The following is a 13741-nucleotide window of genomic DNA, read 5'->3' on the forward strand; positions in this document are numbered from 1 at the left end:
TAACTGTCAGGAAGTTTCTCCTTAGTTCTAGGTTGCTTCTCTCTTTGGTTAGCTTCCACCCGTTGCTCCTTGTCCTGCCTTCAGGCGCTTTGGAAAATAGCTTGACTCCCTCTTCTTTGTGGCAGCCCCTGAGATATTGGAACACTGCTATCATGTCCCCCCTCGTCCTTCTCTTTGTTAAACTAGACATACCCAATTCTAGCAACCGTTCCTTATATGTTTTAGCCTCCAGTCCCCTAAATGTGAGAGAACACTACATATCTACAGAAATGCACATGATCAAAGATAAAATCTCTCCAGAATGTAAATGGGTCAATATAAAAGAGGAAAAAAGTGACATTGCCATAGGTGTATATTACAGACTACCCAACCAATCAGAATCAGTTAATAAATGTATGTAGGAAGCATACCACAGTAGTAATAGGAGACTTCAACTATCCAGATATCAACTGGGAGATAAACTTTGTAGTGAGTGGGAGATCAAACAGATTCCTAACCAACCTAGCCGACAACTTTGTCATCCAAAAGGTGCAGGAGGGAACTAGACGTAAAGCTATACTGGACTTAATTCTTACAAATAGAGAAGAAGTGATAGAGGCAATTGAAATTGCTGGAATCTTGGGTGAAAGTGACCACATCATACTGCAATTTAATATAATGAAAACACTAGCAATAGAAAACAATCCAACCAGTGTCTTAAACTTCAAAAGAACTGACTTTAACAAACTCAGAGAGAACCCAGGAAAGATCCCATGGATGAAAATCCTAAAGAGGAAAACAACCCAAGAAGCATGGGAAACCCTGAAAAATGTGATCATAAAAGCCCATACCAGCACAATACCACTGAAAAAGAAAAACAAGAATTTCAAGAAGAAACCAGCATGGCTGCACAAAGATCTCTCTGACAAACTGAAAGACAAAAAGGACAAATACAAGAAATGGAAAGAGGGGCACTAAGGTGGATTATCAGCAGACAGCCAAAACATGCAAAGATGAAGTCAGGAAAGCAAAGGCCCAGAACAAACAAAGACTTGCAACAGAAATCAAAGATAATACAAAAAGTTTCTTCTAACATATTAACAAGAAAAAAGTCAAGGAAACTGTAGGCCCACTAAAGAGAGAAGATGGCAAGGAAATAACAGGCAACAGGGAGAAAGCAGAGCTGCTTAACTTATACTTTGAATCAGTCTTCACACAAAAAGAAATTATAGCCCAGCATACCAAAAAAAAACCACTGCAAAAGACATACTAGAAAGAAAAATTAAAATAAGCAAGAAAATGGTAAGGGAACACCTATCCGACCTTGACGAATATAAATCACCAGGACTTAACAGATTACATCCCAGAGTTCTGAAAGAGGTGGCAGATGTTATCTCAGAACCATTGCACCACATCTTTCATAAATCCTGGAGCACCGGGGAAGTGCCTGAGGATTGGAAAAGGGCTGATATGGTTCCCATTTTCAAGAAAGGGGAAAAAAACAGACCCAGGATACTACAAACCAATCAGTTTAACATAAATACCTGGGAAGATCCTAGAAAAGATCATCATAAAACTACGAACAACTAGAAGCAAACGAAGTTGTAACCAGTAGCCAGCACAGGTTTGTTAAAAACAGTTCATGCCAAACCAATCTTATTTCATTCTTTGATAAAGTGACTAAACTAGTAGACCACCGAAATGCTGGGACGTAGTATACTTAGATTTCAGTAGGGCATTTGATAAAGTAGACCACAACCTACTCCTTGGTAAACTAGAAAAAGTGGAATAGACAACATCACCATCAGATGGATCTGTAACTGGCTGACAAACCGTACTCAACGAGTACATCCACATGGAGAGAAGTAAGCACTGGGGTACCACAAGGTTCCGTCTTAGGCCCAGTACTCTTCAATATCTTCATAAATGACTTAGATGAGGGAATTGAAGGAGAACTCATCAAATTTGCAGAATGATACCAAACTGACAGGAGTAGCTAACACTCCAGAAGACAAACTCAGGATCCAAAAATATCTAGACAAACTTGAACAATGGGCCCTATCCAACAATGTGGAGAAAAGCAAAGTTTTGCATTTAGGCAGGAAAAATCAAAGATACAACTATGGATTGGGTGAGATCTGGCTTAAAAACAGTAACTGTGAGAGGGACCTTGGAGTCCTAGTAGACGATCACTTGACTATGAGCCATCAGTGTGCAGCAGCAACCAAAAAAGCTAATACAATCCTGGGTTGTATAAACAGAGGCATAGAATCAAGATCACGTGAAGTATTAGTACCACTTTATAAAACCCTAATAAGACCACATCTGGAATACTGCAGCCACCATATCACAAAAAAGATGTTGAGAGTTTGGGAAAAAAATTCAGAGAAGAGCAACTAAGATGATCAAAGGCCTAGAGACTAAAACATACAAAGAACGGCTGCGGGACGTGAGTTTGGCTAGTCTAAAGAAAAGAAGAAATAGGGAGATATGATAGCAGCATTCCAGTATCTGAGCGGCTGCCACAAGGAAGAGGGGGTCACATTCATCAGAGCACCAAAGGGAAGGACAAGAAACAATGGTTGGAAACTAATCAAAGAGAGAAGCAACCTGGAATTAAGGAGAAACTTCCTGACAGTGAGGACAATCAACCAGTGGAACAGCTTGCCTCCAGAAATCATGGGCACTCCATCACTGGAGATTTTTAAGAAGAGTCTAGATAGTCACCTGACTGACATGGTATAGATTCTCCTGCTTGAGCAGGGGGCTGGACTAGAAGACCTCCAAGATCCCTTCCAGCTCTATTCTAGTCTATCATCTTAACTGTTGTATACCTTGTGGATATCCCTGACCTATAGAAAGATGATTAGGGAACAAGAAGAACACCATTAGCCTGTCTTCATTTGGGGTCCAGCATACCAAGGCATGAACCTAGAGCCACATTTGGCATCATTAGAGAATCAGGTAACTTGGCATATTCAGGGGAAGCTCTATCTTTCTAAGGCTATGTTATCCATAGCCTTAATGACCTAGCAACACCACCAATAACCATTAGTTTGATCTGTCTCCTGCCTTCTTGGTTAGACCTTAGTCCCCTGCTTCCAAGCCATGGCTTTCCTCCTTGTAATTCTTTGATTATGTTTTTCCCATTGTAGATTCAAGAGGGAATACATCATTATGTTATTAGCTGGCACAGCACAATAAAAATGGAGATGGAAATGGAAATGAGGAGGGGCTGGCCATCTGAAGCTCCTTCCAGGTCCTGAAGCTCCTTCCAGGTCCTGTTCTTACCACATTCTCCTTGGCTGCTGGAACAAGATTGACACCTGGGTCCTTCGTTCTCTTCCTCCTGCATTCTTGAGGTAGAAAAAACCAGTAAGAATGAACCTTGACTTCTGCCTACTCCCTTCCTCTTGCAACCTGGTGCATTGTTGCCTGCCTACCTCCTGATCCAAACTTCAGATATCTCCCCCTCCCAAGGGGAAAAACAATTTTCAGATTCTATCAGAAGTAAAACTGCCTATTTCCTCTAATAAACTAAATTCATCACATATGACACTAGTAGTTGATTCATGAACTTCCCTGCCAACAGATGTGGGGCTGTTGTGCAACTTAAATGACTTTCAAGGCTCATTAGACAAATTCAGAGAGGAGAAGATGTTTGCTGGCTACCCAGACCTGATAGAAGTATTGTGTTTTCATGATCAAAAGACCCTGAATGTGAATTGCTAGCAAGCAATAGTAGAAGGCTACTAGTGCCCCCAATGTCTTGCTTGTGAGTTTCCCATAGAATCTGGTTAACCCTCTGGAAACAAGTGAATGGACTAGGTAGGTTTTTCCATGCACTTCATAGTCCCTTGAGATGGGGATTTATTTCCCTTGATTACCACTGAGAAAGGGGAATAAAAGCACTTAGGATAGAATAGAGCTGGAAGCGACCTTGGAAGTCTTCTAGTTCAGTCCCCTGCTCAAGCAGGAAACCCTATACCATTTCAGATAAGTACCATGTTTCCCCGAAAGTTAGACCTAGCCCAATAGTAAGCCATAGCTTGATTTTGGGGGGTGGACCTAATATAAGCCCTACTCCAAAACTAAGCCGTAGTTTGGGGGCGAGGCACACCCCTAAAAATCAAACTAGGGAGGGGTAGGGGGTGAAGCTGCCCTACATGCCCCGCACCCGCTTACCTTACCTTATCGATAGGACCACCACAGCCAGGTCTCCCACACTTCAACACCTGTTGTGCCGCTACTTGACTTCTGCGGCCACTTGCCGCCACTTATGGCCAGCCACCATGTGGCGCATTGCACCATTTCCACTCTTCCCAGCAGGATGCCACATGGCGCTCCAGGCTGCTTCCGCTGCTTGTGCAATGCTTTGGGCCACTTCTGCTGCTTACACGCTTCAGGCTGCTTCTATTGCTTGTGGCAGGAGGCCACATGGCGCTTTGGGCCATTTCTACTGCTGCTCACGGCAGGACACTGAGTGGCTCTTTGGACCATTCCAAAGAGCCACACAGTGTCCTGCTGCAAGCAGGGAGGAGCGGCAATGGCACAATGCGCCACATGGCATCCAGCCGCAAGTGGTGGCAAGTGGTCGCAGAAGAAGTCAAGCAGCGGTGCGACATGTGTTGGGGTATGGAAGGCCTGGCTGTGGTAGTCCTAAGGTAAGACATTCTCCAAAATTAAGACCTAGTGCCTCTTTTGGAGGCAAAAAAATATATAAGACCGGGTCTTAATTTCGGGGAAACACAGTAACTGTCCAGTCTCTTCTTAAAAACCTCCAGTGATGAAGATTATCTGAAGTTATCCTTGAAAGTCATCTTAGTTGCAGATCATCCCCACATCAGTTGGCAGGGAGGCCCATGAAATCAACTGTCACATGAAATGAATATATGCCACCATATATTATATATGACATGAAAATATTGAAGCCAGGGTTTTCCCCCCCTTCAAAATAATGTAACTTTCCCATCTTTTTTTTCTTCAAAATCTGAATCCAAAGTCATCACACTGTGCGTACAATGTAGGGACTTGCAAGGGGACAGCCCTGATTCAGATAACCAGTATTTCCAATATTACAACCACTAGAACTGAGTGTCCAGAAAAGCCATTAGAGCACAGAAAGAAAACAGATGAACAAAATATTCTTTATTCTAAACACATTTCCATTTAACTGGAAAGAAAATAGACATTTTTTTCAGCAGAAATCATTTGGATATACTATTTCTATTGATTGCTAAAATAAATCCTTTATAGTTGCAACTAACCAAGACAGTCACTTTCATCCCATTGCTTCCTTCTTGAAAATGTATTCCTGATCTGAATCTTCAGTTGAGAAGTGCAATCACAGCACAATATTGGGCACATGATTTGTACACAGATAGTGCCAGATTCAATCCCAGACAGCCCCAGTTAAAGTAACTTTGGGCAGCAGATTGTAGAGAAGAAAATCAGACCCTGCCTGGTAAGCCAGAAATCCACTCTCAGCTAGCCTGAGTGTCTGGGCAGGCAGTCACTTGCTCTCTTGCTCCTGTTCTTTATTCTTGGCATTGACTCTATTTCACTTTCTTTCTCTCTTCCTCCCACAGCATTTTTTCTCTCCTTTTCTCTGTTTCTCAGCAGACAAATTGTGGCACTGCTCTTTTTTCTGTAGTTTTTGCTTGCGTGTTACAAACATGTTACATATATTCATGTTTCCAGAGAGATTTTGAGATAGGGTAAGAGGACATGCATGCTGATTTCTAGAAAAAATATATGTAGAATAATTTGGGACCCTCCAGATTAAGGAGAGCCAGTTTGGCATAATTGTCAAAGCGCCAGCCTAGAAATAGGGAGACGGTAGGTTCGAGTCCATCTTAAGCACAAAACCAACTGGATGAGCTTAGGATAGTCACTCTCTCTCAGCAATAGGAAGGAAGCAGTTGCAAAGTCACCTCCAAAAATCTTGCCAAGAAAACTGCAGGGATGACTCCCGGCAGTTACCAGGAGTCAACAGTGATTTGAAGGCATGGGGGAAAAATAAAATTAAGGACTAATTCAGTAGTCCCTTTTACACTAGTCAGAATAAGCAATTCAGATTTGATGGGCAGACATTTTAATCTGGTAAAAGATAGCTTCTTATGGAATGAGGTATAAATTCCTGGGAAATAAAATGATCAGGAAAATGTATACATTAATATTTCATTGTCACCCATTTCATTTCCAAGATCTCCCAAATGTATGAGCTTAGCCATCACAGCATATCAATCGTTCAGTACAGCAACTACAAATACTGATCTCTGTTCCTGATCTCTTTCCTCTGATTCCAGTCCAAGGTTTACCCAAAACTAATGCTTTTCTGCCAGCTGATCTTACCTCATGCTGGTTTCAAGAGATTCAACTTTGCAGGAAAGCAACTGCAGACATTCAAATCCCAGGATTCCAGAATTCTGAATCCCCTTCTTGGGAGGGGAAGTTCCATTTTGCTGGTCCTTGGTGGCCATGACTCCTACTTTATAAATGATAATCTTACAAGCTGTAAGTTACAATGGTGTCACACATGCCATGCTGTCAAGTACCAATGACACACATTACATAATTTACATCATTTACATAATGATGTCATGATACCTGTGACATTTGTTGTGCACATTTGACAAATGGGTGATAAGAAGAAAGACATGGCACCACATAGCCTGTTTTGAAAAACTAAACAAAGTTAAATCTGGTTAGAATTTGAATGAGAGATCTTCAAGAAAACCTACAGTTCTAGGAAAGTTGAAAAAGCATTCTACAAAAAGAATGGTTGACCACATCTGTCTGATCATCAAGAAAATTACATGTAAGTATTAGCAAGAACTGATTGAAGAAAGACATTTTAAGGAAGAAGATAATCCTTCAGACCCACCAATAGAAAAGCGAATATCAATAGACTGAATAGACCACAGACTGTCTTCCCATAATTTTCATCATCAGAATGAGACATCTTATGTGCCACTTTTGACCAGAGTAGGGTGAAAACACTTGTAAAACAATAAAGTGTGTTGTCTGAGAATGGCTTAGCATAGTTTATAAATAATTAGCATATGTGTGAACATAGCTTAATAATCTTCAAATTACCTGATAGAAATTTTAAATCAGCTGGAGTAGAGATTAAGATTTTGGTTTGAATTGGACAGAATCAGGTTCAAGTCCATTTTCCTCCATAAAAACATGCATGGAATAATTTGGAAGCAGTAATGCTATAGGAATATCTTGAGCTTCTGGAGGAAAGATTTGCTCTCACTGTTTATGGTTGCATAAATCACCAAACCATCCATTTTGAAAACATTCATGAAGATCAAATAAATTCCAGACAGCACCATAGCCAAGGCAATAACTGCTCCCCTGCCCCACTATGAACTAAGACTGCAAAGGTTTTAATTAAGTTGGCTCTTTAAAAAAAAAAAGACCTGGCTTTCATTGCTGAGTTATTAAATACATAGAAATTCATTTGGAGATCCTTTTAACATTTGTGCCTGGGTTTGCCAGTCACTCTCACTATCTGGGCCAAAAAAATTAGAAGTGCCAAGACCTGCTAAAAATGACCACATCAAAAAGGCATTAAAACATTACAGATTTCAAAATGGTACTTGGAACAACTCATTAATTAAACTGAGATGAGAAACTTGAAGTGGCAATTCCCTGTTGTTGTTACTGCTTTAAAAGTTGCTGAGGACCACAGTATGAAGATATTACAAGGGAAGATTTTCTCTGTTCTTCCTGCAACTAGTGATAAATGCATAAACTATTTGAGTTGAATGAAGATATCATTCATGCCTAACAGACTAGTTTTTTTAAAATACTTACTAAAACCTGCCAGTTTGCATCTGAAATTCAAGTTACAATATAGGCTTGAATTGAGAATGACAGCTTTTGAAGCCCACAGAGTTAGAGGAAGCCTATACATTGCAGATTGGCTATCCCTGATTTAAAACAAAAGTGATTGATTATGTATACCATATCGAAATATAAGGATCAAAATGCCAACCAACCAACAAAAATGAGTCCTTCAAAATGGTTTCTGAATTGCACTGAGGTGGCTGGGGAGACAGAACAATTACCTGGGTGAAACACCAGTAGCCTATCAATCAATCCCAGGCAGCCATAGGAAGTAAGCCCATCCTAAATATATTTGTTCTGACATAAACTCTGTTGATCTTGGAATAAACCTTTGGTCAAGGATATCTCAGCCTGCAGGCTCATTTTCATTTCCAGTCAGTTATTAGATCTTCAAGTAAACAGAACAGGTGTCAATACTACAAACGAATTTGGCTGAAGTCATTTCCACTTTGTTTTCGGTTGCCACAGAATTGGGAGGGGGGGATGTGTACTTTTGAGTTTGTCCTGTGGGAACCAAGGTCATTGCTGCTTGCATTTTGGCAGGCTGAAACTTCCATTAGAAAGTTCGCCAAAGTAGTTAATTTGGGAATGTGATTTATGACATATTACAGGGGTGGGAAGTTCAACTTTATAACATTTGGGAGGGAACTTCAGTCTTGGTTTCACTTTTGATCGTGCTGATACTTTGTAGCCAAATAAATATGTTCTTTAAGGAAATCTCTTGCCTGTTCTGTTCTGTTTTTACTGGTCCCATCTATCGGAACCATGACAACAGGCTCATGTCTAGCCTCACTTCTGGTTTTACCTATAACTAACCAAGCATTCTGTTTTGAACTATAAGAATGGAAATTGTCCTCAACTTAAAACCATTTGTTTACTAACTATTCAAAGTTACAATGGCCCTGAAAGAATAGCATATGACCAGTCCTCACATTTAAGACTATTGCAGACCTCTTCCTCAAGGTCACGTGACAACCGGCATATATTTACAACTATTGCAGCATCTCAGGGTCATGTAATTTCCATTTGCAATCTTCCCACCCAACTTTTGACAAACTAAGTCAACAGAAGCCAAATTATTTTAACAACCACATGATTCACTTAACAATTGCAATGATTCACTTAACAACCATGGAAAAAGATTATTAAATTGGGCACAATTCACTTAACAATTATCTTGTTTTGTAATGGAAATTCTGTTTCCATTTATGGTTATAAGTTGAGGACTACCTATAATAGACCATAAATCTAATCTGAGCAAAAGCTTGATTTGAATATCTGACATCAGCAGGAGGCTACCACAGCTCAATAGCAAATGTGTGGGGGCCACTGAGTAGCTACAGAGTGAAAGGATTCTGGATCTCTTCAGCACTGGACTTACAGTAAATAACCTGATGTAGTAGCCCTATTCAAACTGTATCAAAGACATGGACTAGAAACAGGCAGGACAGACAGCTCCTGGGCCATAACAGCCTCCACACTTGTTTGCAACCTCAAATGGAATGGGATCAACATGCTCAATTCAGTTTGTGAGAGAACTGGGGAATTTTTAAGAGTCAAAATGTTTTAAGCTTTGCAGAACAGATTTCCAGGAATTTTCAACCCTGAAAACGCTAAATGTGGTCCTAGCAAGAAAAATCCAATAAATGGGTGAAAGGTTCACCCCAGTCTATCTCAAGAATATCATGGCATCAGTAGCCATGACATATGCTACACTTGGAAAAATTAATTTTAATGTTATAGTGGTTGAATTTTTTAAATTTAATTAAAAAGAGTGCAGCTGCTAGCCAAAAATAGCTTTTTTCCTTATGGTATAAAAAGCAACCAGTTATAGCTTATTAGATATTTTTATTAATTCATATGTAGGGTTTCAAAATCATGCTCTTCTCCCTGTTTTATTAATCTCTATCATCTTATATTTACAAGTGAGTTGCTGCACAGAGCAAGCCTGCTCTCTCAGCCAGTCATGCCTTCTTTTAGGATACTCCATACCATTCCTTCTCTCAACAAACAGCATTTAATAACCACAGAACATGGTTATTTCCCTCTGGGCTGTTTTCAGGTTTTTCCTATTTGAAGTTCTTCACACACCAGCCCAATATTTTTTCCCCCTGAAAAATTTAAGATGAACATATAATGATTGACACTGGAGAGTTTAGTTTGTTTTCATTATTGCAGAAGTAGGAGGGTCTATTACCAAACTTATCTAATGGACTGATCCCATTCCTCCACAAATCCTTTTGAAAATCCATCAAAGCATATGACTTCCTTTACATCTCATCCCAGTTTATCCCCTGTGAGAAACTTCGTTCTAATTAGGACAGTCTTGGATGTTTACAATAGTTGACTTCTTTAGCAAGTATTATGAGACAGGAAAGTGAGAATATCTTCTCTCTCTGATATTTGGGTGGGAACTAACTAGAGTTCTTGCTATTCCCCCAAGTTGAGGGGAAAGTATTTAGGAATTGAGCCTTGAGCAGACCTAACTATACACTGGAACCCAAGAAGACTGATAGGGAATGTGGTAGCAAAAAAAATCCCATTTCAGTCAGGGAGACCTGAAAAAATATTTTCCTGGATGGATGAGACATACCACCACCACCCCTTATTCCATAAAACTCTTTCTTTCATCCTCCAGAAAGCAATAGCTTGTTTATTGGAGAAGTATTATTGCCTGTAACTGGATGCTTTTCCTGCTGCCAAGTTTTGTCTCTCACCCCTCTCTTTCTGAGCCAACTCACATATCCAGCAAGAGCTACCGTGGATTTCTAGAGCTGTATAGTAGCTCACATGAGATTGAAATCAATGTTGTACCAGGTTTTGTTCTTGTCTGGCTACAGCTCAGCTTGCCTGGTATAATAAGTGGTAGCTTTTCCGCAATGCAAGAGAAACAGGAAGCATTCTCAGAATTACAATGATGTGTGAATAAACCATTCTCCTGTTTTTTGCCATTTAGGACATCTAAGAAAGCTAATGGATAAGCTTTCACAGATTGCATTCCATTTCTGAGTACACTAGCTCAAGATTACCCAGCTACTGGGTTTATAGAATATTCTATCCCTGAACAAATAAATTATGTTACAGTTTAACAAGATGGCCTGGTTCATATCATATGCAAGACAAGGAAGATGCAATTAAACATCTCCTCAATAAAGTCTTCCTGGTCAATCTGCTTTGCAGATTGCTTCTGTCTCAATACTCAGTGATCCCAAATTGAGTTAGCGGTACAAAACACATATTACTCTACAGCTTGCAACTTTAAAGTGTGTGGGCTTCAACTCCCAAAATTCTCTAGTCAACATGAGGGAATTAAGCTTGCCAGCTTTAAGATATGTGGGCTTCTGGGAGTTGAAGTCCGCACATCTTGAAGTTGCCAAATTTAGAAATACTGCTCTACAGTCTCAAATTATTCCAGCTGTCACTATGGTGTTGAAAGAAACATCATCAGGTCCAATTCCAAGCCGGGAGTAAATAAAATGGAGGCTAAGACGCTGGAAATAAAAATGGAGACTGCTTAAGAAAGAAGGTTCCTATTTATTGATGAGCAGAACCTGCAACAGCATGCGGTTCTGAGACAGCTGACCAAATGGAGTTGAGAGTGGGTGGGTTTTTATACCTTCTTTGGGCTTTGTATTTGGGGTATTTGTTCCTGTGAAATGTACTTTGACCTGAGCTTGAGTGTGCCCTTTTGGTATTCTAATGGTGGTGGGTTAATTTTATTATGTCCTAAAGGCCATGTCCTGTCCTTAGAATTTGGGTGGGGGAATGTAAATTTTAGGAGTCTTTGTTTTTCTAATCCGCTCAACTCTAAGCTTCCTGCCCCCAGTCTTCCTGAATGGATTACCAAATCTGCATTCTTAAAGAGATGGCCTGCTCAGTTTCTGCTTAAGATTTTTTTCCTCCATTTCTCCTTCAGGGAAAATATTCTATCCTGCCTTTTTAATGTTCCCTAAAATATTTCATTCTCTGGGGAGGGTGTACTGACTCCCTACAATGGCATAAAAGAATTCTCTAGGCCTAAGACGAGCAATTAAATTTACCATTGCCTTCTTCCACTACCCATCTCTCACTTAGAGGGAGAGCAAACATTCTATCTTAGTCACTTCTAGTCCAAAATCATCCACCAAAATCTACTTAGTCATTTCTCTTCCATAACCAATATCTTTGATGCAGTAGATGTAAATCATCGCCAATAGCTAGCACACATAGAGTGTTCTCCTTTTCTTCTGAGTTCGGTTTTCACATGTAGGAGACAAGATGATTGCTGCTCAGAGCAATGGGCTTTGTGATAACTGCACAAAAACCATGTGGAGTTTTGATTGCATTTTTGCAATAACCATCTTGCTTTTATTTTTTAATGATCTCCTGATGGGAAGAAGACTGCTTTATACAATTAAGGCATGCTCTGTTTCTGAAATCCTAGATTTTTGAGCAAATCAGAAATTATCTAATAGTAAAATCTACATTCCTAACAATGTTTGGTGGAATAGCTCTTGGCAGAGTCTATTTTCATCACCTGAGACTTTCTTTAAATGGGACTGAAGAAAAGAAGTTCATTTTCAGAAACCAAAGTTCAATTCAATTCTTGGTTACTTGAAGGAGTACCAAAGGCATCTGCAGGGGCTAACACTTTCATCAAAAGATAGATTCAACCCTGTCATCATCTCCGGCTTCTCATATGTATAGGCAATGTCATCACGTCTGGACAAAAGAATGGGAACTGTTGTCCTGATATTGCTTTCATCATTGCCTCTAACCTCTCTCCCCATGATGCCCAGTTAAGGATGCCTCTGAACATTGTTGTGCTCAGGTTGTAAGGGGTTGTCAAGCACCCAAATATGTATGCCTGCACTGACACGTGCATCCTTTCATGGTCCTTTTCCTCTATCAGAGAGATGAACATGCCACTGCAAGTTCTGAGAAGTATCAAGTAACTATGATGGTTGATCACATGATTTCCAGAGACCATCGTACTATAGGATAAATACTGGCCAAAGATTACCTTATTAATCTTGACTAGGCTAGGCAAGTGTCTTCTTGATATCAGTTAAAGTAGAATCTATATGTTACCATGGAAACTGGTTGGTTGCTACTAAGAGCCGGCTTTAATGATGGTTTGCAAATCATTATAATAAAAGGCTGAAGTCCAAGTGCTGAATCAGGAAGAACTAGAAGCTGAGTCTTTGGTTTCTGAGGAGCCTATTGGGGTGCTCTTTGTCCCCATGGAGAAGTGGAAACTGAGGATTTTGATTTATTGTTGAAGCAGTCATGTTAAAGCGCCACCCCTCTTAACCTATATTATTGTTTATAAAATGTATACATAAACAAAACTCATATTGTGAAATGCAGGAAGCCTCCTTGCAAGGGAAATTAAACCTGTCTGCTGCAAGCTTAGGGTGTTTTCATGCTCAGAGAACTGAGAAAAGGACATGCGGGCGAAACTGCCTTCAGGTTTGACAGGCTCATCTACTTCTAATCCATGAGGGCAAGGACAGTTTCCCTCCGTAGTCTACATCATCCTTACCCAACTTTCTTTGGCTGCAAAGCAAATCCTCTGATCCCAGTTATGCCTTAAGTGTTGCTTGCTGTCTATCCTGACTGTCAAAGCAAAAGCTTTCTTCTCCATTGCAAGTGGGAGACCTATATATTGGTAACCAGCTTCCCTTCTGTTTTTTTGTTTCCATCCAAAGAGCTATCCAAAGTGGAGGGGAAGTGACTGATTGGCTGGCCTGTTGCCATGGTTATAGTTGCTGTGGAAATAAGGGCCGTATTCCTGCCCTTCTGTCTTAATTCTGAATTCTTCCAAGCAAGGACTTTGTCTCCCAAGGGTGGGAGGGGGGCAAATGAGAGTTTGTGTGTTGAGAGAGAGGGCTGAGAAAGAAAGTACCTCCTGTTCCTAATG

At 40.2% G+C, this 13741-nt stretch overlaps 1 protein-coding gene across 1 annotated transcript in view; it reads right to left on the minus strand.

Moving 5' to 3' along the window:
• The window catches only part of CUNH19orf81 (chromosome unknown C19orf81 homolog), a 17786-nt gene extending 11325 nt beyond the window's left edge, over positions 1–6461 (minus strand). Inside the window, exon 1 of the mRNA XM_015810141.1 lies at positions 6334–6461. Within this exon, the coding sequence (XP_015665627.1) occupies positions 6334–6461 (128 nt within the window). The remainder of the gene's footprint in view (positions 1–6333) is intronic.
• Positions 6462–13741: the final 7280 nt, after the last annotated feature.

This window comes from Protobothrops mucrosquamatus, unplaced genomic scaffold, assembly GCF_001527695.2.
Source record: "Protobothrops mucrosquamatus isolate PMUCROS unplaced genomic scaffold, P.Mucros_1.0 scaffold7, whole genome shotgun sequence".
Classification (NCBI taxonomy): domain Eukaryota; kingdom Metazoa; phylum Chordata; class Lepidosauria; order Squamata; family Viperidae; genus Protobothrops; species Protobothrops mucrosquamatus.